General features: G+C 43.3%; 1 protein-coding gene across 3 annotated transcripts in view; it reads left to right on the plus strand.

Annotated features, from left to right (window-relative positions):
- Positions 1–27647, plus strand: part of RNF130 (ring finger protein 130) — a 139135-nt gene that overhangs the window by 85563 nt on the left and 25925 nt on the right. Inside the window, exons 4-9 of one of the 3 annotated variants that reach the window (XM_023254012.2) lie at positions 720–791; positions 2608–2690; positions 10110–10206; positions 12265–12469; positions 15576–15669; positions 22115–22311. In XM_023254012.2, coding sequence (XP_023109780.2) covers positions 720–791; positions 2608–2690; positions 10110–10206; positions 12265–12469; positions 15576–15669; positions 22115–22130 — 567 coding nt within the window. In that variant the 3' untranslated portion in view covers positions 22131–22311. Of the gene's footprint in view, positions 1–719; positions 792–2607; positions 2691–10109; positions 10207–12264; positions 12470–15575; positions 15670–22114; positions 22312–27647 lie in introns of those variants that run through there. The other 2 variants (XM_023254016.2, XM_023254015.2) reach the window with 2 other exon arrangements.

Raw genomic sequence — 27647 nt, forward strand, 5'->3', positions numbered from 1 at the left:
CAGTAGTGAGTAGGACACCTGGTTTTTTTCATTATTCAACCAGAAGAATTCATTAATTCAATTCAGAATGCTGAATCTGTGAGGAAAATGCCAGTTTTTTACATTTTTTAACTGCTTTTTTAGAATCCATTTCCTATGATATGACATGGAGAATGTTGTAAGATAACAGGGACTGTATATTTAATTATTTTAAAATCAAGAACGTAATCCAGAGGGGCGCCTGAGTGGCTCAGTTGGTTGAGTGTCCAACTTCGGCTCAGGTCAATCTCGCGGTTCATGAGTTCAAGCCCCACATCAGGTTCCATGCTGACAGTGCAGAGCCTGCTTCAGATCCTCTGTCCCTCTCTCTCTCTGCCCTTGCCCCACTTGCACACTCTCAAAAATATATGTATTTTTTTTTAACATTTATTCATTTTTGAGAGTACAGGCAGGAGAGGGACTGGGGTGGGGCGGGGGCTGGTGGGGCGGGGGGGGAGCAGGGAAGACACAGAATCTGAAGCAGGCTCCAGGCTCTGAGCTGTTAGCACAGAGCCTGACGCGGGGTTTGAACCCACAAACTGTGAGATCATGATCTGAATTAAGTCGGAAGCTTAACTGACTGAGCCACCCCGGTGCCCCAGACACTCAAAATAAATAAAACCTTTAAAAAAAAAAAAACAAAGAACACCTTATCCGGAGATCTTGCATTTAAAGTCTGTTTCTCTTTGTAATTTTCATAGCGTCGTCTTGGAGATGCCGCCAAGAAAGCCATCAGCAAATTGACAACAAGAACAGTAAAAAAGGGTGACAAGGTATAGTAGTGAAATAACCTTAATACTGTAAAAATAATGTAGTTTTGCTTTCGATTGGTGGGAGAGAATACATCCTAATCATCTGTGTCTTGTTTGTTAGGTGATTCCTTTTCTCCAGGTAAACCCCTGCTTTATTTTAAACTAACCTCCCCTTGAATTCTTACACTTAGCATGCCTCCTTTGAAGGCCCTCCATGCTGTTTTCGACTTTCCTGGACTTTTCGGTGCTCCTGCCATTATCAGCTTCCTTGGTCTACTTACAATTAGTTACCCCAGCTGTGGTGTTCCACGGAGCTTTCTCCTGCCGCAACCAGGGATACTTTCGGGAAGAATGCTAATTAATGGGTCCGTCGGTACACTCAGTGGCCAAGAATAAACATTCTCCTCCCTATGCTTCCTGAAACCTGGCCGCACCTCCTTTGCTTAGCCCTTCGCCAGTTAAACAGAGAGCTGGAGGCCCACATCTCGAAGGAGTGTCATTCGCAAAGTGCTTTCTGTATGGCAGGCTAGACTGGTGGAAGGAAGACCACAGTGTGTTAGGGTTGAGCCCTCGGCTTGGGGACTGAATGAGAAAAGCAGTGACTGAGGCTGTGGCTGAGAGCCGCTGACAACAATTCCCCAGTCAGGTCTCCAGTTACGTGGAGCCCGCTTCTGCTGTATAAGGACAAAGTAGCAACCTGGTGTTAGACCCTACATCCAATGTACTCAGTTATCTAAAATGAAAAGGTTGCATCTCTAAAGGCGTAAATCCCAAACTGTTTTCTGCCCTACCCCCTGGCACATTTTAACAAACAGCTCTGGGAGGATAATTTCAGATGAGTTTCCATCCTCCTTAGTTTCACTACTTTCTGGACTTCACTCATTTTTATTCCCACCACCTTGACATCACCATATCCAGTTTTTCATTGCAGAAAATAACAGCAGCATCAAAACAGCTGCCCTCCAACCCCAGAGGAGTGGTCACCCCTATGAATGCTTTCTTGGCCCAGCAGCCACATTAATCTAAAATTCCCTGGAGCTGGTGTAGCCTGTCCATCCCTACTGTGTCCTTCAGGCTAACACAAAACAATCTTTCCTTATTCAGAACAACACCTCTTCCTAGTTTGTACCTCCTAGACCTACCAAGTGTTGTCCCACAGAGTTTCAGTCCAAGTGGCCACGACACAGCAAAGTGTCTCACCCTTCCTGGCTTGGGCTCCTGGAAATGCTAACTCAGGGGAATCCATTTTCCAGCACAGATGAGGAAGGAAGCCAGTTAACCTCATGACCAGACACCTGGCTGACTCTTCCTGACCCTTGATAAAGACCCAGTAATGAGTTGGGCCATGACCATGCTCTACCCCAAATCTGTGACCAGCTCCCGTCCTTGGGGCTTTGTCTTTTGGGGGCTCACTGTCCTTTCTGCCTGTACTTAGACATGTGGTCACACAACCCTTCTGATGAAGGTGCACATTGTGGAAGGTGTGCAGTGACCTGGACCAGAACAGTGCTGCAGCAGTGGGAGGAGGGGGGGTGAGAGGATGGTCCAAGGTAATAGTGGATTTGAATCTTGTTTTTTTTGACTTCTGAGACACTTCACAAACAGAAGTAGTATTAACTGTTACAACATAGTTTAAAAACAAAGTAGAGTGGTTGAGATGCAATTTGGGTCAATACAGGTAAGCAAATGAAAACACATTAAAATTGTTCATAACTTTTCATAATCACTTGCTTACCATAGTTGCCACAGGAGAGTTCTTAGCGGGATTGTATCTCCTCTATTTAGGTGTATCTTTAGTTTTAGCATGTGACTTTTGTGCCTGTGCTTTTCATTGCAGGAAACAGACCCAGACTTTGATCACTGCGCAGTCTGCATTGAGAGCTATAAGCAGAATGATGTTGTCCGGATTCTCCCCTGCAAGTATGTCAGGTTTCTTGGCTTAAAAAGGACTAATCCTAACGTGGTTTGCATGTGTCCCTTTCAGAGTGGTTATCCTACTGGCTTTTGAGAGCCACCTTACCCATGGCTCTTGTGGCTGGCAGCAGGCCGTGCTGCCTCAGCACAGACTGCACGGACTTCTCTGCCTTGAGAAACACAAGGGGAAAAAACATCTGGACACATCGTAGCCTAAGAGCATTAAGGTCAAGAATTTTTAAAGTATATTTTTAAGTCTATTTGTTTATTTTGAGAGAGACAGAGACAGTGCAAGTCGGGGAGGAGCAGAGAGAGAGGGTGAGAGAGAGAATCCCAAGCAGGCTCCACGCTGCCAGCACAGAGCCTAACACGGGACTCAAACGCACAAAACTGAGATCATGACGTAAGCTGAAACAAAGAACCAGACCCTTAACCCACTGAGCACCCAGGTGCCCCAGGGTCAAGAATTTTTAACTCTGTGACTTTTATGGGTTTCAAAACCAGCCACTTGTTCCTCTCCCTATTAAATGTGAGCACATCACTAGGCCCTCCGACGAAGGCTCAGTGATGCTCACTTGGCGGTGGAAACCAGAACTCTGGGGCTTGGACGGATGCTTACCCCAAGCAGTGGGGGACTGCTGGGTGCTGTGTGCCTGCTCCAGGCCAGTCACTCTGCTCTGTGCTCTCACAATTTGCTGTCCTGGGAGAGGGTCAGTGCTTTTCTCCCCATCATACAGTGAAGGACAGTGACGCTCCTAGTGGATGCCAAGGCCACACAATCCAGAAATGGCAGAGTCCAAGTAAAGGTCAGCCTTGAATGTTGGCACTCCACACCTGGGGCCACATACCTCCTTCCAGAAAGAGGGTCTTCACCTGTATTGTGGCACTCTCTAAAAAGAGCAGATGTTCTTTGGAAGCATGTTGATTTTTGCCACGGCGCCATCTCAAGCTCTAGGGACTGTGAAACAGTAAGATGCACAATTCTGAGTGTTGATTGGAAAAATACAAAATCGCTGAAAATCGAGGACTTTTCCTCTTCCTTCTCCCTTCTCTTAAAACACACGCTACTTGACCCTGACCTTCTAATAACACAGGACATGGGAGCAAATAAGATAAATGTCAGTATTTGTCTCCATGAGGCTATTTTGAACCCAGAAAGATCTGTGGGTTTGTTTTTTTTTTTTTAATCCTAAACTCAAGAATAATTCCATATGCTGAAACAGAAAACCAGAGTCTGGAAGTCAGGTCAGTCTAGTTTACATACAAAGGATAATCTACAAAACTGTCCTATAGAAAACTAAATTGTGTAATTATATAATTAGATTTCCTTCACCTGTCATCATTGGTCACATGAGGCTGAAGGAAAGACACATCCAAGTACAAACCAGGAAAAAGATTAGTAGGTACATTATAAAACATTATCATCTCTCAGCTGCTTTTTAAAAATGTTTTTACATGCACAGATTTCTTCTGACACTAGAATCACAAGGAAGAAGCCAAATTCCATCTTCATATTTCAGGCCAGGGTCCCTCCTCCAGAGGAACCATCTGGACGTAAGCACAAAAGGCCTCTAAAGCCATTCATGCTTATTACTGATGAGAGGGTGTCTTCCTCAGGGGAGCCTTGGCCAAAGATGGATTACTCCAGAAACTTGCTCCCCATGCCCCCCGCCCCCTTAAGCATTGGCTTTTCCAGCATTTTGTTCTTAGTCCTCCTTTTTCTTAACTTCATTCAGTGCTTTCCAGACCTGACTCTGTGTTGGAATCAGTGGGGAACATTTAGAAACATCACGGAGCCCAGGTGTGTGGTTTTGAATAGGTGCCTGAGCAATGCTGAAACTGCATGCCCTCCATCAGAGTCTAGAGCTCGGCCTGCTCTTAGCCATCCCTGTGGCTGCTCCTGCCACCAGAGAACTGGTTCTCACCCTTTGTGTCCATGGTCTGCTTTTGAGTATTACAATTTTGGCAACCGTTAGCAACACTTCCTTGTACACGTAGTTAGGGCACTGCTCCCTCAGTCAGCTGTCTTCCATGCTGGGTCCTTGTCTGGACTAGACATGCCCACTGCCTGTATATCAGAGCTCCCCTTTTGCCTTGGAGCAGGTTGGTGTCTGTACCGCTTACTTCTTAAGCCTCAACAAGTTGTAGCTTTCTCTAAGCTGTGTCACACAACATGCTTGGCAGAACCATTCACCTTACCAAAATGGTAACAACAGCATAATTCTCATGTACAGTAAAAATCAACTTTGCACATTGAGCAACGTTTTGTGGGACCAGAATTGACAACTTTTCACCTGGAGCCAGGTTTCCGAGCCTTGGCACTGTTGACATTTGGGGCCGGTGTGGAGGGGTGGGGGAGGCTGCCCTGTGCATTGTGGGATATTTAGCAGGATCCCAGGCTCCACCCACTAGATGCTGGTAGCACCCCACACACAGTTGTGACAACCACAGATGTCAGCAGTTGAGAACCACGGACCTTACAGGATGACCTCGCTCACATACCCATCTTCACTTCAAATCTTGTCTAAGCCTCTGGTTTCCGGTGGGCTCCTCTAGAGTACTTTCAAGTTGCTTCTGGCCTGTGCCCCTGCCTACTCTGTTCCCTCAGCCTGGGACACCCTGCCCTTCCTCTCTCACCTGTAGGTCTTTGAGACCGAGCATCTCCCTTGAGGTCTCGTTGCCAAGTGGCACTGGTACCTCCCTGCCTCCTGTGGGACTCCAGGCAGATCCCCAACTGGGCCCAGGGTGCTGCCTAGAGCCCTTCCCTTTCCCGGTCAGCTCTTCTCATTTCTCACAGCCACACTTCTAAGTGTGTTCTGTCTCCTTTAAACACCTCAGCTCATCCCTTTGTTCCTCACTCTTGCTGGAGAGCTTCCTCATCACCTCCACGGAAGAAATAATGGTTGTTAGATACTGAAATTCTCAGCTGCCTGACAGCAAGCTTTCAGGTGCACCTGCCTCCCAGCCACGCCTGCAGCGTCCCCTCCTGTCTGGGTGGAGGAGGACCCCCTTGTTCCGATGTGCCCCTTCCCTTCCTCAGGGACCTTGCTCTGTAGACTGTCTGCTCCTGCCAGGTTTTGTTCTTTCTATCCCTGGCATCTCGACATAAGCAAGCACTTCCTGCAGCAGTTTCTTAATCTGTCTCCAAATACCGCCCTGCGGCCCCTCCCCTCACCCCCAGATTTAGGGAAGGATCTATGCTCGCTGTAACCTTCACCTGAGTAAGGGAAGAAGAAAACCTAGGTGCCTTTGTTTCTGTCCATCCTTGATTTTCAACCAGCCTGTCTGCAGACTGAACTTTCTGTCTATCGATAGCAGTGCCCTCATGGATTGCTGGCTTTTTGGTGCATAACCTTTACTTTTCGTCCTCTGTCACGTTCATTTACTGCGAACAGATGGTGGTTGGCATTGCTCTGGGGCCTCCTGCTTGTGTCAGTTGATTACGGCTGATCATCTAGGATGTTCGCCAGCATGCCCTAGAGACTACCGCCTTATTTAGACCTCTGATTTAAAGGTCAGCCACAAAATTTTTTAGTGGTTAAAAATACTTTTCAGAAGTGGAGTGCCGTAGCTTGGATAAACATGTGTCCGAGATGCCACTTTGGGTGCTAAGAGGGGTGCATCGCTGTGGTGCCCCACCTCGAAGGAGTGCCTGTTTGCATAGCGTCTGCTGCCAGGCCCAGCGAGGGGGGAGAGTTCTCATCTCTGACCTTTAGTAATCCCAGGTCCTTTTATATTTGTCAGGTTCTTACATGGCAGCAAGAGGCTGCAGAGCTGTGCAAACAACTCCCCTTTAGTGTGCACTCCTCACCCCACCCCCAGCCATCGTTCTACTCTCTCTAGTTTGTGTTGGTTCGGGAAGGAGGAAAGGGGGCGGACACCGTATGCAGTGCAGTTCTGCTGGTTTTGTTCCTTTCGTGTTGCATAAATTCTGCATTCTGTACCCCAAGGTATTTCTTCTAAGAATAAAGAACTGTTCTGTTGAAGTTGTGATCTGCTTGTCCTTCCCATGGTTCCCTGTTCCTCAGCCCATTACCTGCCTTCCATCCCTGTCCCTATCCACCTCTCTGTCCTGAATGCTTCTGTGTGTGTGTACTTTGATTACTCGAGTCTCTCAAAGGGCTTCTTCTCAAAGTCTGGTTGGCCCCAGCTGCCGCCCAGTGAGACGTCCGTGGTACACGTGCAAGCTAGTCCGAGGTCACGGGTGCTGGGCGTGCCAGCACCTGAGGCCCACTCACTCGTTCTGTCATGCGAAACATTACCATTAACTTTGCCTGAGTGTATGTTTAATAGTACCTTTCCTTTGCATGCCATTGGTGCTTTTCTAAGTATTCCACAACAGTTTGTTGCATACTGCTCCAAACAGCCTCACAAGGTAGAGCATGCCTTCCTTCCCTGCCCCCCTCCCTACTCCACCTCTGTGGCTTGCTGGCCACACAGAGGAGTCAGGAAGGCTCCACACACTGTAGCAGCAGAACTGTGTCTGGGAAGAAGGGGGAGGCCACCAGGCTGAGCTTGGTGCAGCAGTGAAGCAAGAGGGTAAGGACATGGGTGATGAGGGAAAGAAGGAGCACAGGTCAGTTACTCACTGAGATTCCGGCAGCGACCCCAAGGGGGTTGGGGTCAGGGGGCCCCAGGGGAACAGGAGAACTGCCCAGCTGTGTTCAGATGAGAGGGAAATGCTGAGGGAACCAGGCTGGCCATCTCCCCATCTCGCTCCAGGGGAGGTACAGGAACTCAGCTGTTGGGAAATCTGTCAGAGGAGGGAGGGGGCAGGTGGCGGACTGGGGTGGGGGTCAAGAGTAGGAGAGCCATGGGTTAGACACACAGTCAAAAGGAAAAGTTTTTTTGTTTTAAGAAAAAAAAATTTTTTTTCGGATTTTGAGTTAGCTAGGAAAGGGAGACATTCTCAGTTTGTCCCTGAAGACCCAGTTAGTCTTTGTTGTCCATTACAGTACCCAAGGGGGGCTGGAGAGACACTTTCTTTTGCATCTACAAACCTATAAGGTCCAACATAAGAAAAAAAATGCATAAGAAAATGCATTTATAACTAAAGGAACAGATAAGCAGAGAATACTCAGCTCATGGAGCCTTAAAAATTAAATATGGGATTATAACTTTTATTCTTCCTGAACAACCAGTGATAAAAAAGAAAGACAGTAGGTTAAGAAAAACGGAAAGAAGGGGGGTGACAGTAGGTTAAGAAAAAGGTGACAGGGAGGTGACAGGGAAGAGGGAGAGCAAACCACCATTTGCCCCCAGGCCTCTGCTGCTTGCTGAAACCAAGGTCCCCACAAACAGCTGGCTAAAGTCAGCGCCCTCCCCCCACGGAGATCACACAACCTCAGCTCTCCTGTCACCTGCCAACTGCCCAAAGTCCATCGCAGAACTGGCCTCAAGCGCCTCTCCCAGCCACCCACCTCTACCCAATGCTAACCAAACCCTCAGAGGTCTGTAGGCCAGGGGTTAGGCAGATGCACCCTTGTAAGGGGGAGGATCTGTCACTTAGCCAACCTGAAGGGATCTGAATCCCCAGAAAGATTAGAACCCTTGTTCTAGTCTCTGCCAGACTACAGCAAACACCAGCTCTTAAAACACCCGCCCAGGGGGGGCCCTGTGGGTGGGAACACTCTTGGAGCATTCTCACATGAGAATAAAAGGAACAAGAAGCAGACATGACAAGGCCTTGTGTGTTGTAAATGAATTTCAAGCTCCCCTATGGTTTGGTGACTTTAACCCCTTAAGTAGAAACCTGCAGGTTTAAATAAAAGCCTCCAGGGATGATGAGGTTCTAGTTCATTGCTTTATCTGCAGGCTTCCCAGGAGATGGATAAATTCAGACTTCATGATCATTATTCTTACCCAAAGTAATTGAGTGCACGGTCACCAAGTGGCAGCAGGTGGGCACACACGTGTTGTTCATATTGAAGCTGTAGGTATGAATGTTTCTTCCAAATCCCAGTTAAAGCAGTGAGTTCTTTCGACCTCTTTTTTTTTTTTATCAAAACTGCAATTTTTTGAACAGCTATATATAACTATAAGCCACTTATAAATTGACGAAGTTTTAAAGGCATACCATGTTTCAGTTTGATATCTTAACATTTCTTTTATCCCAAGACTCCACGTATAGTTACTCCAAAGGTGCTTGAATCTGCCTCTTTCAAGGTGCTGGGCAGAGGTCCCAGCATCTGCCTCTTTCCCTGTTTGGCCAGGACTCTGGGGCTTCTGTGTGGCTTCATTTCAACCTCTGAGAGCTGCCATGGGGAGTACTTGAACTTGAGAAATGATTTCCACAACTCCCTCAAAGTGTTCTCTCACTTCCAAAAGGTGCAACGTCCCTTTTCTAAGAATGCTAAACTCTCCACAACTGACTTAGGTTCAGTTGCTAGGATGCGACTTCCACTCTCCTGAGCAAGAGCAAATCACCCATCCTTTCTCTCCCCAAAACATTTCCACTGAAAACTTCTGGCTCAGTGTTACCTAATTCTTAGGTGCAGTTGTCCCCAGAATATTCCCAACCACCCTTCAGCCTTTACATACATTTAGCATAGATTGCTTAGAAGTCTTTTTAAATAATGTTTTAGGGGCACCTGGATAGCTCAGTGTGTTGAGCATCCAGCTCTTGATTTGAGCTCAGGTCATGATCCCATGGTCATGCGATCAAGCCCCATGTCTGGCTCTTTGCTGAGTGTGGAGCCTGCTTGAGAATCTGTCTCTCTCTCTCCCTCCCTCCCTCTGTCCCTCTCCCCTGGTGTGTACATCTCTCTCAAAAAAAAAAAAAAAAAAATTAAAGGGGCTCCTGGGTGGCTGAGTCAGTTAAGCATCTTGACTCTTGGTTTCAGCTCAGGTTGTGATCCCAAGATTGTGGAATCGAGCCCTGTGTCGGGCCTCGCACTGACAGCCCAGAGCCTGCTTGGGATTCCCTCCCCCTTTCTGCACCTCCCCCACTTGCTCTTTCAAAAAATGAACATATAAAAAGAATTTTTAATTTAAAAAACAAGTAAAAATGTTTTAAGTGACATTTAAACTGAGTTCCATGGAACTAATTCATAGTTTTGCAGAAAACTTCATATGACTCTTGTTTCATATCTTCTTGAGTTTGCGTTTTTCTACTTTAGCTGTTATAGAAAACATAACTGATTAATAAAGTATAGTTTGTCTTCTTCATTCATAATAAATATCCTAAGTTTCCTCAAATGGTGAAATAAAAAGACCGAACTGCCAAATACTACTTACAGTTCTCGTCATCCAAATTGGATTCAGGAGATTTTCTGCCAGCCGTGTATTAGTACATCCCCAATATTTGTCTCTTGGGACTTGCCAATATGTCGAAAAAGGAGGAGAAACTGACTAAAAATTCCATTTCTTTTGGTCTAATAGTTGTTTAGCATGTAATTTGTGATACAAGTCTCCCATTTTTTCCAGGCATGTTTTCCACAAATCCTGCGTGGATCCCTGGCTTAGTGAACACTGTACCTGTCCAATGTGCAAACTTAATATTTTGAAGGCCCTGGGAATTGTGGTATGTTTCTTATTTTGTTACTGCGTCCGTGTGGTGTCCTCTCCAGGTGCAGCCTAACGTAGCACAAGCGGGATGGTCACATCTCACGAGAGAACCCCGGCTTGCAGTGCCTTTCTCCCAGAGTACTTAAAGTCCAGGCCACCTTGGGGAAGTCCCAGAAGAGATGATAAAGGACTGAGCTAGTCCACTGGCAAGTGTGCTTTTCTGTGGGTGCTGGATTGTGGTAAAGTACCGCCATAGGAGAGATGGATGGGGTTTTCTTGCACTCCACTATTTTGTTTTAAGGACTAGAATATAGACTATGCAGTAATTTTTTCTGCATTCAGCATCACATGTCCTCACTTACATTCCTTCCCCTTGGATCTGGCTTTGCTCCCCTCCGTGCCTTGGTCAGTTGCCAGTAGTGGTGGTGGGCGGTGCCGGCTCTGGGCAGGGCCTTTGGTCCGGTTCTGTGCAGACAACTTCAGCACTGACTGAGGATCATGGAGACTTCCTTAAGAGAAGTATATGTCCACAATTAATGCTTTTTGGAGGAAAACAAAGTACTCTCTGGTCTCAGGAAAGAGTGGATGAGTGATTTCCTTAAGAACCAAAAGTTGAGTTTGGCCCACCGAAAGAATTCCTCATGGTAGCCTTGCAGCCCAAAGCACATCCAAGCAGTCGTATTCAAAATCCGCTATCAGATGACAGCTTAACAGTCCCGTTGGGCAGTGATGACCCCTTGTATCTTCCCATCTGCAGCGATCACATCAGTGACATCATTTAACGTAGGAACGTTCCTCTACCTCAGCACCACCAGATAATTCCATCAGTGGGGGTTCATCCTGTGCACTGTTCGGTTCCTAGCAGCCCCTCTGGCTACTCCTGAATGCTAGTGGCACAACGCACCGGTCACGCGATCAGAATGTCGCCAGACGTCGCCAGACGTCTCCTGGGGAACAAAACCCACTCCTTTTGAGGAGTTTAACATGGAGCATCTTCCACAATACCTGACATGTGGCAGATACTTTGGGAAGGATTAACTTAATCTCCTTTCATTGCCTTTAGCCTTGGTGGTGGTTTGGTTTGGTTTTTCTTTTAAGTCCTATTTTTTGAAGTACTAATACTTTTCCCTTCTGTTTTTTAATGAAACCCTTCTAAAATCTATTACAGGCTACCATGGTTTTAAATATAAAGGCCGTAATAAACCTCTTCTGAGTGGGTATCATTATAAGCATCAGTTATTGCACTGTGCTGTCATTTTTTGTACTTAGGCTCTGGGGTGATCTAGAACAGCGTTCTCCTGGCTGAGAAGCCATTGTTCTGGGTTTGGTCAGCTGTCACTTCTCTATACTTCAGCTTCTCTCAGCCATCCTTCCCAGCTCTGCCTCTGACGTGCTATCTGCTACAAGAACTGAAGGTTGCTAGGGAAACCGAGTATCCGTATCGTTACATCAGAAGATTCTCATATCCATGTTTTAGTTGGTAGGCTTTGGCCCCAAGGCAGCTCTGTAACTCTCCTTCAGGGTTAGATTCTTAGATTGTGAAACAGATCCCTTACTCACGATTCAAGGTCTTTTCAGGGTTGATCTGCTCTTGGTTGGATGCTTTCCTTGTGTTTAAAGGTAGGAGACGTTTAAAAACTGACTGCCAGATAAATGCCATTACAGAGAAGTTAATAGGATGAAAGCAGTATTTTATGTCATTTGCTTTCACTCCACATTGATGGAAGAGCCAAAGCAACACATTTTAAATGTTTGTCAGCTTTGTAATGTATTGAACAACCCCTGTGCCCGTGAGCCATGTCCACCAAAGGTTGTCATTTCTTCATAAAGATGAAGTATCTGGTTTTCTCGGTTCTTCAGTGGATTTTAGTTTTCTTTTTCACCAATTTCTGGGAAGAAATCTGTTTCTTTTACAGAAAAACTTGTGGGTGAGAAAGGGTAAGTGGGGAAAGAAATGAGAGGAAACCACACGGAAAAAAAACTTGAAGTCTTTTCAACAGGGTATCAAACATTTAGAATTTTCTAAAAGATTTGTTATTCTTATAAGTACTTTTAATCTGGAAATGTTTTGCAGCCAAATTTGCCATGTACTGATAACGTAGCATTTGATATGGAAAGGCTCACCAGAACCCAAGCAGTTAACCGAAGATCAGCCCTAGGTGACCTCGCCAGTGACAACTCCCTTGGCCTGGAGCCACTTCGAACTTCGGGGATCTCGCCTCTTCCTCAGGATGGGGAGCTCACTCCTAGAACGGGAGAGATCAACATTGCAGTAACAAGTAAGTGGGGCCTTGTGCCCGGGTGCAGGGCAGATTCGCTGCTGTTTGGTGTGCGTTGATTGCTCTGGAGGACAGTTGAGGCAATCTCCTGGGCCGGTTGGTTAGTCTGTAACCGAGAAAGAAACAGGTATTTGGAAGGACAAAAGTTTGTTTATAATAAGGAGGTTGTGTATTTGTGTATAATAAATGGGAATCGCTTCCATTTGACAAGTAGTTGTTCAGAGGTTTGTCTTAGTAGCCGGTTTCAAAATGGTTGCCTTGCAGATGGGCAGTTTCAAGGGTCATGCTGGGATGTGACCTCGGGCGTCACCTTGGGTGTGTTGTGTGACCGTGAGCACCAGTGCTCTCTGGTTCCTAGGCTGAGTGAAACACTAGTGCAGATTTGAACACACAAATGAACCACTCTAGGGCAACTTGAGCCGGCTGCCGCTTACTTTATTTTACACTTTCTATGACGTTTGGTGTCTTGGCACTTACCTCTTTGGTGTCATGGTACATGAGGTGGGAGAAAAGCCAAAGGGTAATATGCCTTTAAAAACGCTCTTGCTCGTTATGAACATCTTGACTGTTGTGCCGTTGATGGGAAGAAAAGCAGTGCTCCGAGTGTTCTGATGGCCGTGCCTCAGTACGGTGTGAGTGGGCTGGCAGGCGTGTGTGTGGGCCTTGCGGACATTCACCCTGTAACAAGCCAGCTGTCTCCTCCAGTTCCATCCTCTACGTGATCTTTCCATCTAACAGCCCTTCGCCATCTTCCTTGCCACCACTCCGGTGCTGCCTTTTCCAGTACGTGCTGTTGCTTGCCTGTAGCCCTAAAGCTGATGGGGCCCTGCTTAACTCAGGGGGTCCATAGCCCAGATAAAGCTGTTGACATAGCAAGCCTCGTGTGGTCTCTTCAAGTGAAGGACACATGTTTTTAACCAACCAAAACTTAGTAGTAGCAAACGACTCCCCAGGTTTTGTTCTAGCATCTGTCTAAACTTAGGGAGACTTCATTCAGTTACAAAATAAGGAAAACTATTCTTTGATACAGCTTGACTCATTTCTTACCATTTCCCCCGTGACGTGTTTCAACAGCTTTTCGTGTTTTCAGGTTTTATAGTGTAGATTTTTGAAAACTGATCTAGTAGCAATAAAGGAAACAAAGGTTCCTTGTTTATTAATGAGTTTTTGTAGGTCCTTCATTGATCGACATTTATTGAGCACCTACTACTACATTAAGTTCTGATCCTGCTATATTTTATGCAGAACTGTCCTTTCAGAATCTCCCATTTTGATGATAAAAAATGTTACTTCATATATCATATCAATCCCCATCAGTGGAATTTACACATGTGAATAAATAAACTCATGTGGTTAAACGAAACCAAAGCTCCCTCTCCTTTGCCTTCAAAGCTCTGTAGTGTCGTACCAGCTACAGTGCGCCCACTCAGCACCCACTGTGCAAGACACTGTGCTAAATACACACTGGGGTTCCGGCCTCAGCAGACTGCTGGACCCACCGGGCATTGTGATGGGGTCTGCTTCATTTTGGTTACTAGTTTTTATAACTGAAATGCCATACATCTATGGATGGTATGTTCAGTATGCAGAAACACAGACATCACTGAAGTTCCAAAAGTTAGTCTGCTTATCATGTACAAAGGTCTCTAAGAAGAAAAAAATAACTCTGTGTTAAGCTTCTTGGTACTGATGACCAGTCATCTCTGAATTTTTTTAAATGCCAGGACACATTTTTCCTAACTTAAAATACATGCAGGTAAAGATGGTGGGTTTTGTATGGGTTCTTAAATGTTCATTTGGACTGAAATTAAAACCTTATAAATTTACTGTACTGATGAAGAATTTGTAATCCAGGAAGCAGTGGCTGCACTGTTAACCAAAAACCAAAGAGTTTGCTAAGCATTATAACAATACAGATCAAGATGGCCAAGAAACGCTTCTAGAACAAACTCATCATCCTGGCAATCCTGAAGACCAGTTCTTAACGTTTTGAAGATCACCACCTTTAAAATCCAGTGAAAGTATAACCTTTTTCTAGAAAAATCCCTAGGCACACACAATTTTTCACATTTGTAGGATTCATGGAAACCAGGCTGAGAAACCCTCACATTCTACACAGCTTTTACATACCCAACTTAGGCATTCCAAGTATAAATGTCTTCTCTCTGCCTTATTGTAGATACATAGGGGACTTTGCTGTGTACCACCTTGTTGAACCAGCCCTAGTTAGTGTATATACTAGGAAATATTTTATAGATTGGTTCTCAGGTTATTTTCAAGGTTCGCAGTAAATAGTACTTCGGGGACGTTACCTTGACATACAGACTTTGAAAAGAAGGGAAAATATTAACTGACTTCCCAGATCTAGAGAAAGACTAGATAAAAAAACCCTAGAGTTCTGTGTTTCAGAGGTTTTTTTCCAACTCTTTGATGGGCCAGGTACCTTGTGAGTCACCTTCCCTTCCTACTTGTGCTCGACACAGCCAAAGCAGCCAGTGCTTGCTTCCCGCCGGCGGGAGTATGAAGGGTAGTTCTTCCCAGGAGAGAACCAATAAGATGTCCTTTGTAAATAAAGACTGTAAGTAAACCTGTGCCTAAGAGAAAAGAAGGTAGACCCGAATGCCACGGAAGGCCAGCCCGCGGACTGCGTGGAGTACCCACAGGACCTTTGGGACCTCTACTCCGTATGAGTGGCACAACCATGCAGAAGTGACAGAATGAAGAAGGAAAGGTTGTAGAAGTATGGCTGGTCCACTTTACTGTCATCTAAAGTAGCCATTTAAAACTCTGTGTCCACGTGCAATTTTATATGCATTATTTCTGCTGCACACTTTTTGGTGGCCACACTCTTCACAAACCTCAGGACCTTAACTGGAAGAAATGTTTGGGCCATGCTTTCCTTTCTCCCTTGCAGCTTTTCAACACTACTTCCACTAACCTTCTCCAGTTAGTAGCTCTCTGGCAAACCTCCTGCTTCACTTCCTTGGGCCAGTCTTGGCTTACACCTCCGTTGACGTCTGCTTCGTTGCATTTGAGGGAAATGTTGACATCGATTTGACTTAAGCCTTCTCCCCAGAGTGATTTCCTCCCTTTCCTTTGTCAACAGAAGAATGGTTTATTATTGCCAGTTTTGGCCTCCTCAGTGCTCTCACACTCTGCTACATGATCATCAGAGCCACAGCTAGCTTGAATGCTAATGAGTAAGTAACAAATTATTTTTTGGATTGCATGTGCCAGATGATCCCAAGAAACCCTGTAATTTTCATAAAGATGGTGAAATTTGGCTTCCACTAGTTTCATATCCTGATGACGCCATACCTAGCAAAATAAGTGTATTTCTTGACCATATATTTTTAGTCAGTAACACAGATCGGGAGGTCACCTTGCTCAGCAACAACAGCTCACTCGAGAAAAGATCCAAGGGCTTTTGTTAGCCACATGCTTAGAGTACAGCAGCGGTGTAATGCAAACCCCAGGGGAACCAGCACAGTCATAAGGTGCAAAGAATGTCTGTGTCCTGATCATTGACAGGAAAATCCCACTTTACTGTGTGCTCACCAGACTTGATCTGGATTCTTACATACTTAGCTTTTTGTGGAACACTGGCACCCTGGCCTACAGTCAAGGGACAGTGACTTGGATGTTTAGCCTCTAAGAAAGAAGCAATCGGGAAGACCCACTGTTACCAAAGAGTAGGAAGATTGTCATGGGGGCAAAGAAAATAAGCTTATACGGTATTTCCATGGGGCAAAATGAGGACCATAGGGGTAGGTCACAGGAAGGCAAATTTCATCTCCGTAAGAGGAAGAACAGTTGTCAGTGAGGCTACTTACCCCGTGAGCTGGTTTGCCATGGGGAGTGCCCAGGACGAGGAGCACAGGAAGAAGCTGCATGTTACTTGTCGGGGCTGCTAGAGGTTGTTCAGAGTTAGGCAAAATTGGGCTAGATTACTCTTAAGTCCCATTTGGATCCAGTGATTTTCCAAGTAGCTTTCCATGGGGATAAGATAAAACAAAGGTTTATTTTTTTATTATTTTTATTTTATTTTTGGTTTTGTTGGTTTTGTTTTAAATTTAGGGCATTGTAAAGTATTCTTTAGTCCTTTCTTTTACCAGTATCCATGAAAAAAAATTTTGAGATGAGAGTAGCCCTAGGACACAGCCCAAGTAGGAACCTAAAGTACTACAGGTGGCATTCACGTGCTCTCCACACTCACTTATGTCCTGGCATTTTAACTGATTCATAACCAGCCAAGCTCATGTAATTGATTTAATTGAACACTCCTTGTCCAACTGTAGAAACAAATGGGCAAGTAACCTGCACTTACCATGACATCATTTTATTATCTCTAACCTGATCTATTGCCTGGATACTTGTAAGAAGGGCCCTTTGGCATCCCTGACACGTTGGGAGGATGCCATGGTTGGTTGGCATTCTTCAGCCTTCAAGCAAGTAGTTGTGGCCAGTCATCCAATAGGCCAACCCACCTGATGCAGTTTTACTTCAACATAGCACAGTGTGAATTGCTCAGGCTCTAGAGTGAGACATAACCTGAATTTGACTCCTTGCTCTTCCATTTTTTGCTTGGGAGACCTGGGCAGCTGTATTTATCTGAGGCTCATTTTAGTCATGGAGAAAACAAGAATAATGGTAGGAGCATACCCTAGGTTGTGTGAATTCGCATGTAAAGTGCTTAGCACAGTGCCTGGTACATAATAAGTGCTCAATAAATGTTAGCTTAATGGTTCCACCGAGATTCTTTCAAAGTTCTGTGAATGAGATGACCATCTGCCTTTATCATTTGGCAAATGATTTTAATTTTCTTCCATGAAACAGTATAGAATCATAGGAGCTCAGTAAGTGCCTATGATTCAGACCTGTGTGGAGGGAAGAGTTATTTCACCTACAATCACCTCTTTTGCTTACTCTCATACCGACCCCATCAGAGTCCATGGTAGTGTAAGTCCACTTCTTAAAACTTTCACAAATGAGCAAAAACCAGTCACAGCATATAGAGGCACTCTGGGCACTTTTAGAGAATCATGATGTGATTTAATGGTCACCTTGCTGCCACTCAGGATCTGCCAGGTGCTCAGTTCATGCATCAGATATTTTAGAGAAGGCTCACTAGATGTGTTACCTTTTAGAAATCAAAGTACCTGGGGCCATGGTACTTCAGTTCCATGCATAAATGCCTGCATGACTCAGTCTAAGCATAGATCTTAGATCCATGTCTTAGGCCGACCCTTCTCCCATTAGCCTTTGTAGAAGGTTGATACTGCAGTTGTTCATTTGAGTATTATTTCTGTGCCTTCAGTCAGAACTACTCTGAAGGACAATTTTCATGATCCCATTGAGAGAGAGAGAGAGAGAGAGAGAGAGAGAGAGAGAGAGAGTGTGTGTGTGTGTGTGTACAAATGAATGTATGAAAGAATGGCCACCAAAATATTAATGGTGATTATCTTAATTTAGTAAAATTGTGGGTGATGTTTTTCTCTCCTGTTGTGCTTTTATATGTTGATTTTTTAATACAACATGAAGTACTTAATATTTTAAAGGCCATTTGAATTGTGGAAGATAACGGAAAGATGATAGTCACTCTCACTCAATGTCTCCTTCCCAAGAATGTTGATTAAAAAAATTCCTATGCAACTTTAATTCCAGAGAAAAGTTTCTAGCAAATAAATTTATAATTATTCTTCATTAATGAATTCTTTGAAATCTGTCCTATTTCCCTTTTGCATTTACCAAAAACTTACAGCCAAAATGAGATTGTCTTCATTTTAATTGCTGTTTCTAATTTTCTAGGTAACTTCATCCATTTGTAAGATAGTCTTCTGTATAAATAGATTTCCATCTTTTTACATGTGATTTGTCTGGAAGTTGATAGTAAAATTCACCTCTACGCATACTACCTACTATTATAGTTTACTCTTTTGACAATGTCACACTGAACTTGTATATAGTGATTTCAGCAAGACTTTGACCCAGTCTAGTCACTGGTGAAACCCTGTGGGCAAGATGAAGCCATGTGGGCCACGTGTAAGGGCAGGCACGTGGAACCCACACAGGCCCAGGCATGGCTGCCGAGCACCGATTCCTGCCCTGCTAGGGGCAAAAGCACGCCCGCCTCCCTCACCATGTTCTGCACAGTGACCCAGGGCTTGTACTCTTGCCTGAACTCTGAGGTCAGTCAGAAGTCCACAGATCTGAGGTCACCCCCTTCTATTGTATGAAATACTGTTTAAATACTCAACCGTGACTAATTGTGCCTTAATTTTTTAACACTGCAAACAAATCTAGTGAATGTTGAGGCTTTGCAAATATAAACAGGTTGGTAGTCAAAGAAGCAAATAAATGCAAGACAAATATATTTGTACATATGATCTTCTCATACCCCTGTTTCGTAGTACCTCAGTGAGCAAGGGTAGTGAACTTCAGTTCCCAAAGGAGGTTTACCGCTCTGCTTCTTTATTCAGAAAACCTCGTTATATCCCAACATTTACCAGCTTTTATCTGTACCAGCCTATTTGTCCCTCAACATAAGAAAAGATAGTGTTTTTCATTGTTGTTCGAGGAGCAAGTTGTAAGATAAGGTAGATGATGCAGGAGGATTTGAGCCAAATGGGAGGTCCAGCTAAGTATCCTCCACAGCTCCTAGATTCGGATTCATAGAACTCGTGCCCAAGGATCTGCCCGGGAGTGTAGTCCAGACGTTCAAGATTCAAAACCATCTGAACCGGAGGAAGTGTGGTAAAATAACTGAAACAAGTATAGAATCCTGTAGCACAGCCCAAGACCAGGAAGCCTGGCTCTGCAGCAGGCCCGAGTTGTCCCCACCAATGTTCCTGGTGAGCTGGTGGCCTCTGAGGTGCAGTGATAGACATTTATGAGCCAGATCAGAGGAATTGATGTTTTTATTTGACCCTCTTTTCAGTATTTCTGAGTTATCTACACACACTCTTTAAGAGGAACATTGATGTATTTCAATATAAAAGGATCTGAAAATGTAATCATCTTTATGTCTTGGGGGTGCTTGGCTCAGAAGAGCAAAGATGAGGGTGATGTGAGGGATGTATTTGAAGGGCTCCCACAGATGAGACTAGCTGCTGTTTACTGAGTGCTTCCTAAGAACTTACTCCTGTGTGGAACTCTGTTTCTACCCAGGTTGCCCCTGTAACACTCACAATAGTCTCGTGATGACTAACCAGTGCATATGGAGGGGGCTTACTGTGTAGTTCAGGAGCTCTGGAGACATCCACAGAGGAGAGGTAGAGTAACACCTAATATAGGAAAGAACTTAACTGCCAATCAACAGTGTCCATCCATGACATGGGATACCTTGAGAGCTGGTGAATTACCAGAACCTGCTTATGTGACAGAAACCACAAGGCCGGTGCTGTTCAGAGGCAGACCCTGTGTCAGGTGCAAGTCTGAGGCTCCTTCCAGTTCTGAGAGTCCCTCTTCAGTTGTCTGTCCTTTCCTAGGAGGGATCAGAGCCCAAGAAGAGGTATTGCATGCCGTGCTGGCTGGCTGCCTCTTTTAGAACCTTAACTATCAAAACTATTTTAAAACTTTTTTTTTTTTTTTTTACCACCTGCCACTGTAAGAACTACATTTTGTATTGTGACATATTCACATGTGTATAACTGAAACAAGTTTCACAAACACCTCCCTTACTACATCCTTATTCTCGGATCTCCTCCCTGTACCTTGTTGTTGTTAATACTGGTCATGAATTCCCACATTGATTTTTACAGTCCAGTAATAGTCTGCAGCCTGCAGTTTGAGAAACACAGATCTAAAGAATTTTGGATTTCTGGTTCTCAACAGAATACCTTTTGCTTAGTTACACTGGAATCCATCTTCGATTGTTTTATTTTTCCGAGACAGCCTTCCTTATAGCAATGCCAGCAAAGATTTGAACTTGCCCCCAGTTTGATAATGAATCCACCTCTTTCTCCTCTCAGCCACTCTGAGCCTGAGATATGTACACAAAATAACCTAAGTGAGGCCCAGAGGAGCTGCGTGACCCCTGAGAAATGCCATAGGAAGAGGGCCTGGGGTTCAAGCCCAGCATTTCTGGGCCCACCTCTTTCTTTACACTGCTGGTCTTTGCCTGCTCCAGTAAGCCATTTAAGGGCTAGAAATAATGTAGTGGAAGAGGACACAGTGGGCTTTTTAGAAATGTGATGGCACAAAGAAAGTTAAAGGCAGTGGGGACCCCTGATTGGACTCCCTCACTGTCTTTTTTTTCCCCCACAAGTACCTTTAACCTTCTTATAGCTACATTAGCTTATAGTTTCTTAGAAGAGCAAAATTAAGTTTAAAAATCTTGACTCACCCATTGAAAGTTCTCCTACCTAATACTTTACTTTTCTGAGGAAATTTTATAAAATCGGTATGTGATCTTCAAGTGGACTGCGATGAACAGTGTGAGGTGGTAAGCGGCCTTCCTGCTGTGCCCCGCCAACCCTCCCCAGGCACGAGGCCCTGCCCTGCAGGGGCGCTGTGGGAATGGGGCTGTGCTGCACAGTGCTCAGGCTTAGGCACCAGTGGGAGTGATGGCAGAGCCTCTCGGTGTCACACAGACCCAGGGGACCTGCTGCCCCCACCCTGGGGAGTTAACAGAGGCTTCCTGGAGAGAGTCACTCAGGAACCAGGCCAGGCATAATTTAGGACACAAAGAGGAAAAAGCAGAGCTGGTTCAGGGAGTGGTGGGCTTGATGTGTCTGCTGGAGGCAGTAGGCCGACTACAGAATCTGGACTGTGCCCTTATAAGCAGTAGGTAATATCTGAGGCCTTTTGGCACAAAGATGATTCCTTAGAAGTTGCCTTGGCCTGGGAGAGACTGGAGGTGGGAGGTTAAGTGACTACAGAGCTGAGGAAGGAAATCCAGAGATGCTGGAGAGTTGTGTGGTGTCCAGAGATTAAGCGGTTTGAAGTGTGGGTCTAGAACTGAGCAGAGAGAAAAGAGCACTACTAGAGACCAGAATCGGGGTCCCAAGGAAGCGAACCAGCCGCGCGAAGCTTCGGGAAGCTAGGCCCGTCCCACAGAGCCAGGCTGTGGAGGGGTGGTGTCCGCCCCAGGGCAGAGCAGGGGGCTTCCCAAGACCCCGGGCACCGTCAGACACCGGATTTAGGGACACGTGCACATACAGTCTGGGGAAGTCCCGTAAGAGAGCCACACGTCCCAGAAGTCTACACTTCACAAATTTTATTTCAAAATAAACATAGATACTCTTGTCCCAGGTATAAAGGGGGATCCTATTTTAAAGAGATAGCTGCAGATTTCAGGACACTCAGCACCAAGAACTTGCATTCAAACCAGGAAAAGTTGTGAATTGTATGATAATCGTCCCTGCATTTTTAAGCAGGATGCTGGTTAGCCTGTGCTTTTCCCTGCGTTCCTTTTGGGGGGACTGACACATTTCTAAGGTGACTGAGCCACTTGACCACAGATCTGAAGCTGCTGAGTTCAGGAAAATGCTAATGGCTTACTGACTTTCCCAAATGGGGCTGGGAAATGGTGGGGGACAGCCCCAGCCCACTTTTCAGTTAAGATCACTTTCTCCGTTATTTTAAAATATTGGCCACTCCCTCTTAACTAATTCTTGACCTCTTTTTTTCCCTTCTATTCCACAGGGTAGAGTGGTTTTGAAGAAGAAAAAAAAAAAAAAAACTGCTTTCTGACTGATTGCCTTGAAGGAAAAAAGAACCTATTTTTGTGCATCATTTACCAATCATGCCACACAAGCGTTTATTTTTAGTACATTTTATTTTTTCATAAAATTGCTAATGCCAAAGCTTTGTATTAAAATAAATAAGTAATAAAATAAAAAGACCGTGCCATTGAGTATTTTTCACCCACCTGTGATTGATCGGAAGGCTGACCTGGAGATCACATACCCCAGTTTCATTTATGTGTGTTTCAGAGACAAACTGTGCTCATGACTCCCCCACAGGAGGAGCAGTGATGCTGCTCCTGTTGGTATTTTCACACTGGTTCCTCCTGGTGCCCAAATACGACCAGAGCGTGAGCACGTCCTGTGCAGTAATGCCCACTCAAGCACCCAGTGGGTTACTCCAGTAGACTTGCTTCAAGGTCACCATCCTCTCTGATAATCTCTTGCTCCCCCAGAAGAACATGGTTGATCTGCCTCCACTGGAACATCAGCCCCACAGCAACAGGGACATTTAGCTGTGTCGCTTGCCTCTATATCCCCCCGTGCCTAGTAGAGTGCTTTTTGCACATAGTAAGTGCTCAATAAATACTTGTGGGATGAAGGAATGAGTCTATGGAAAATTTTCCAAAATACACACCGATGTGTAATAAATTATATCTATCCAAGGTGTTTTTCTCCCTAGTTTGTACAGTATTTTTTTTAAAGCAGCAAATTCTAAAAAGTTGGAGGAGAGCAGTTTTACAAGTGGAAATCTTTTTTGCTGTATTGACAAGAAGAATGTTAAAATAGTTTATGTTCTATTGAATCATATGCTTGAAGGATTATCAGTATGTGTAAACATTCTAAGCAGTGAATCCTCAACCTTTTGCATCAGTATGCCTGAGGGATGAGAATTTACTCCCAAATTCCCATCTGAATTTGATCCCATCACTAATGGGTTCACTACAGCAGTCATTCTCAAATTGGTAAGGGGTTGAAGATTTTTATCTACTTTGTTGAGATTTAATTCACATACCATAAAATTTGCCCTTTTAAAGGATAAGCCATGTCAGTGGTTTTCAGTATATTCACAAGGGTGTGCAACCTTCACAAATGTCTAATTCTAGAACATTTTCATCACCCCTAAGAGAAGCCCTATACCCATTAACAGTCACTGCTCACCCTGCCAGCCTGGAAACCACAAATCTACTCTCTGTCTCTGTGAATTTACCCATTCTGGACATTTCATATAAATAGAACTGTTCAATGTGTAGCCTTTTGTGTCTGCCTTCTTTCACTTAATATAACATTTGCAAGTTCTTCCATACTGTAGCATGAATCAGTACTTATCCTTTCTGGCTGAATAATAATTCCATTGTGTGGATAAATATACCACATCTTGTTCATCCAGTAATGGACATGTGGGTTGCTTCTACCTTTTGTACAAGTTTCTGTGTGAATGTATCTTTTCAGTTCTCTTGGGTGTGTCCCTGGGAGTGGAATTGCTGGGTCATATGGCAACTCTAGAACTTGTTGAAAGACTGCCAAGCTGTTATCCATAGCAGTGGATAGCCCACCAGCAGTGTACAAGAGTTCCAATTTCTCTTCTTCCTCACTAACACATTATTATTATTTAACTTTTTAAAAAATTCTAGCCCATTTCTAGTGGGTACAAAATGTCACCTTATTATTTGCATTTTGACTTGGTTTTAATTTGCATTTCCCTAGTGACTACTGATGTTGGGCAGCTTTTCATGTGCTTGTTGGCCACTGGAATGTCTTTAGAGAAAGATCTGCTTGACTCCTTTGCCTGTTTTTTCAGTTGGATTGTCTTTTTGTGGTTAACTTATAAGAGTTCTTTATGTATTCCAGATTACTAGACTCTTATCTATGATTTGCAAATATTTTATCCTATTCTTTAAGTTGTTCACTTTCTCAGTGGTAACTTTCAAAATACAGGTGTTTCATTTTGATGGAGTCCAGTTTGTCTGGCTTTTTCTTTGGTTTGTGTTTTAGGTATCGTGTGTAAAATCATTGCCTGATTCAAGATGACAGGAAATTTAACAAGGTTTTAACAAAATTTAACATGAGTTTTATAGGTTAGTTCTTATATTTAGGTCTTTGACTCATTTTGAGTTAAAATTTGTATATGGTGTGAGGTAGGGGACCAACTTCATTCTTTTGCATGTGGCTATCCATTTGTCCCAGTACCATTTGTTGGAAAAAATTATTCTTTCCCCCATGGAGGTCTTGGTACCCTTGTCAAAAAACAGTTAAGCATAATATATGAGTTTATGTCTGGGCTCTCAATTCTATTCCATTCGTGTCCATTTCTGTCCTTGTGTCAGTATCACATGATATTGATTGCTGTTGCTTTGTACTAAGTTTTTAAAATTGGGAAGTGTGAGTCCTCCAACTTTGTTATTTTTCAAGAGTGTTTTGGCCCTCCAAGGCCCCTTGCATTTCCATATGAATTTTAGGATCAGTTTCTCAATCTCTGCAAAAATGCCAGCTGGGATTTTGATCAGGATTATGCTGAATCTGCAGATTGTTTTAGGTAGTAGTGTCATAACAGTATTAAGTCTTTAATCCATGAACAGAGGATGCCTTTTTATTTATTTAATTTCTGTAGAAATATGATGGATTTTTTATTCTTGCAACCTTGCTGAGCTCATTTACTAGCTCTAATAGCCTTTTAGTGGATGCCTTTGAATTTTCTATATAAGAGGTCGTATCATCTGCAAATAGAGATAATTTAATGTTCTTTCTGATCTGAATGCGTTTTACTTAATTTTCTTGCTTAATTGTCCCTGGCTAGACCCTCCATTAGTGGAATGTTGAATAGAAGTGGTGCAAGCAGCATCCATGTGTTTTGGGGGGAAAGCTTTCAGACTATCATCATTGAGTATGATGTTAGCTGTGGGATTGTCATAGATGCCCTTTGTCAGATTGAAAAAGTTCCTCTCCATTTCTAACTTGTTGAGTGTTTTTATCATGAGTTTTGGATTTTGTCAAATACTTTTTCTGTGCCTATTGTGATTATTTTGTAGGTTTTGTCCTTTTTTGCATTAATGTATTACATTGATCAATTTTCATGTATTGAGCCAACCTTGCCTTCCTGGGATAAATCCCCAGGCAAGTGGTCACAGTGGGATTATGTTTTTATATGTTGCAGAATTTAGCTTGGTAGTATTTGCTGAGGGTTTATGCATCTGTATTCATAAGAGGTATGGGTCTATAATTTTGTGATTTCTTTCTCTGGCTTTAGTATCTGTACTGCTGGCCTCATATAATGATTATGAAGTGTTTCCTCCTCTGCTGTTTTTTGAAAGAGTTTGAGAAGGATTGGTGTTAATTCTCATTTGTTTGGTAAAACTCACCAGTAAAGCCATCTGGCTCTGAACTTTTCCTTGTGGGAAATTTTTTGATTACTGGCTCACTGTCTTTAGTTTTTACGGGTCTTTTCTATTTCTAGTTAAGTCAATTCCTATAGTTTGCATCTCTGTAGGTAATTGTCCATTTCATCAAGTTTATTTTATTCATTGGCACATGATTGTCTATAAGGTTCCCTTGTAATCCTTTTTTATTCCTGCAGTGTAGGTAGTAATGTCCCCTCTTTCATCCCTGATTTTAGTAACTTGAGTCTTCTTTCTTTTTTGCTTGGTCAATTCAGCTAAAGGTTTGCAAATTTTGACCTTGTCAAAGAACTAACTTTTGGTTTCATTAATTTGCCAATTTTTCTATTTTGTATTTAATTAATTTTTATTCAGATCTTTGTTACTTTCTTCTGCTGCTTGGTTTGGGCCTAGTTTTTTCTTTCTCTTTTTTTTCTCAAAGTGGAAAAACTTCAGCTCTTTCTCCTTTGTTAATATAATTATTTACAGCTATAAGTTTTCATTTAAACACAGTTTTGCTCATCAATAGGGTTTTGGTATATTGTGGGTTTTATATCAGTTATCCCAATTTTTTTTTTCTAGTTTCCCTGTGATTTCTCTTTTGACCCATTTGTTGTTGAGGGGAGTATGTTGCTTAAATGCCACATCTTTGTGAATTGCCCAAATTTCCTTCTCTTACAGATTTCTAATTTCATTACATTGTGGTTGGAAATATACTTTGTATGATTTCAATCATTTTAAATATATTGAGGCTTGTTTTATTACCTAACATATGGTCTATCTTGGAGAATGTTCCATGTTCACTTGAGAGAAATACATATTCTGCTATAGGGTGGAGTGCTCCATAGATGTCTGTTAGCTCTAGTTGTTTAATAGTGTTGTTCAATTTTCTTGTTCCTCTTTTATCTTCGATCTAGCTGTTCTGTTATTGAAAGTGGAGTACTGCAGATTCCAATGATTATTGTTGAATCTATTATTGTTTCTCCCTTCAATTATATCAGTTTTTGCTTTATGTATTCTAGGGCCCTGTTGTTAGGTGCATGAGTAAGTTAAAGGATTTTCAGAAGCCGCAGAGGTTATTTAGTACATCTTTATCCCTTGAGAGTCACTGGTTCAGTGGCTCTCCTGATATTTCCAGCCAACTCTGTATGCTAGAGAATTCACCTGAGTGTTTAACTTTATTCTCTAGAGCAGGCTATGTTGAGGTTGGCTTCTTCCTCAATACCTACAAAATATTTTTTTCTTCTAGCAGTATTTTCATAAATTAGTAAGATAGTTCCTCCCCACCTCACTTTATTCCAGTAAAAATTAACCTAGTTTGTTCCCTTTGCTCTCCTTCCCATTTATGGTGAGTTGTGATTTTCCTTCATAAGCAGGAGATGTAAGAGTGTTTAATGACAATGCTACTGTCTCTATTAATGTGCTTTTGCCTTTTCACATTGTTTCAAGCCCTAGCAGAGAGTAAGACTTTTTTTAAATAGTAGGTGCTTTTCAGAGCCAAATACAGAATTTTTACAAGAGCTAAGAAATGAAATGAGTGAATTAACAGGATGGAGCTTTCCATCAGTCTTAGGAAAGATTTGTCATCTGCCATTGAAATTTGAACCTACCATTTTATGGCTTTGAAGTTTAACTTGCACCATTAAGTTTTTATGTTTCAATTAGTCTTGGTCTCTGTTAACTCTGAAGGCGGTATGTTGTATATGTGTGCACGTGTTTGCACGTGTTATCCTTTACATGGGCTTTGGTTCCTTAGAATCAGAGTTCAAATTATCATCCAAAGGCAGTTGCTTATTTCTTCACAGTCACAGCACTACCAACAGTGAAGTCAGCTTTATGAATAGAAGAAATGTATGAAGTTGAGTTTACTTGTTTACTACTTTAAAAATTGTTTACTACTTGTTTACTTGTTTACTACTTTAAAAATTAGAAGATGACCAGAAATTAGTCTGGAACAGATTGATATTTCACTTTGAAGCCCTTACTGGAAAACTTTGTAATCCTGAAGAATTAGGTGGTTTTTGCTTTTTGTTTTCTACACATACCAAAAGTAAAAAGTGTTTCTCAAGAGTTTTATTTCAAGGAAGACTCAGTGTTTACAACAGACAAAAGGTAGGT

This window comes from Felis catus, chromosome A1 (genome assembly GCF_018350175.1).
Source record: "Felis catus isolate Fca126 chromosome A1, F.catus_Fca126_mat1.0, whole genome shotgun sequence".
NCBI lineage: Eukaryota > Metazoa > Chordata > Mammalia > Carnivora > Felidae > Felis > Felis catus.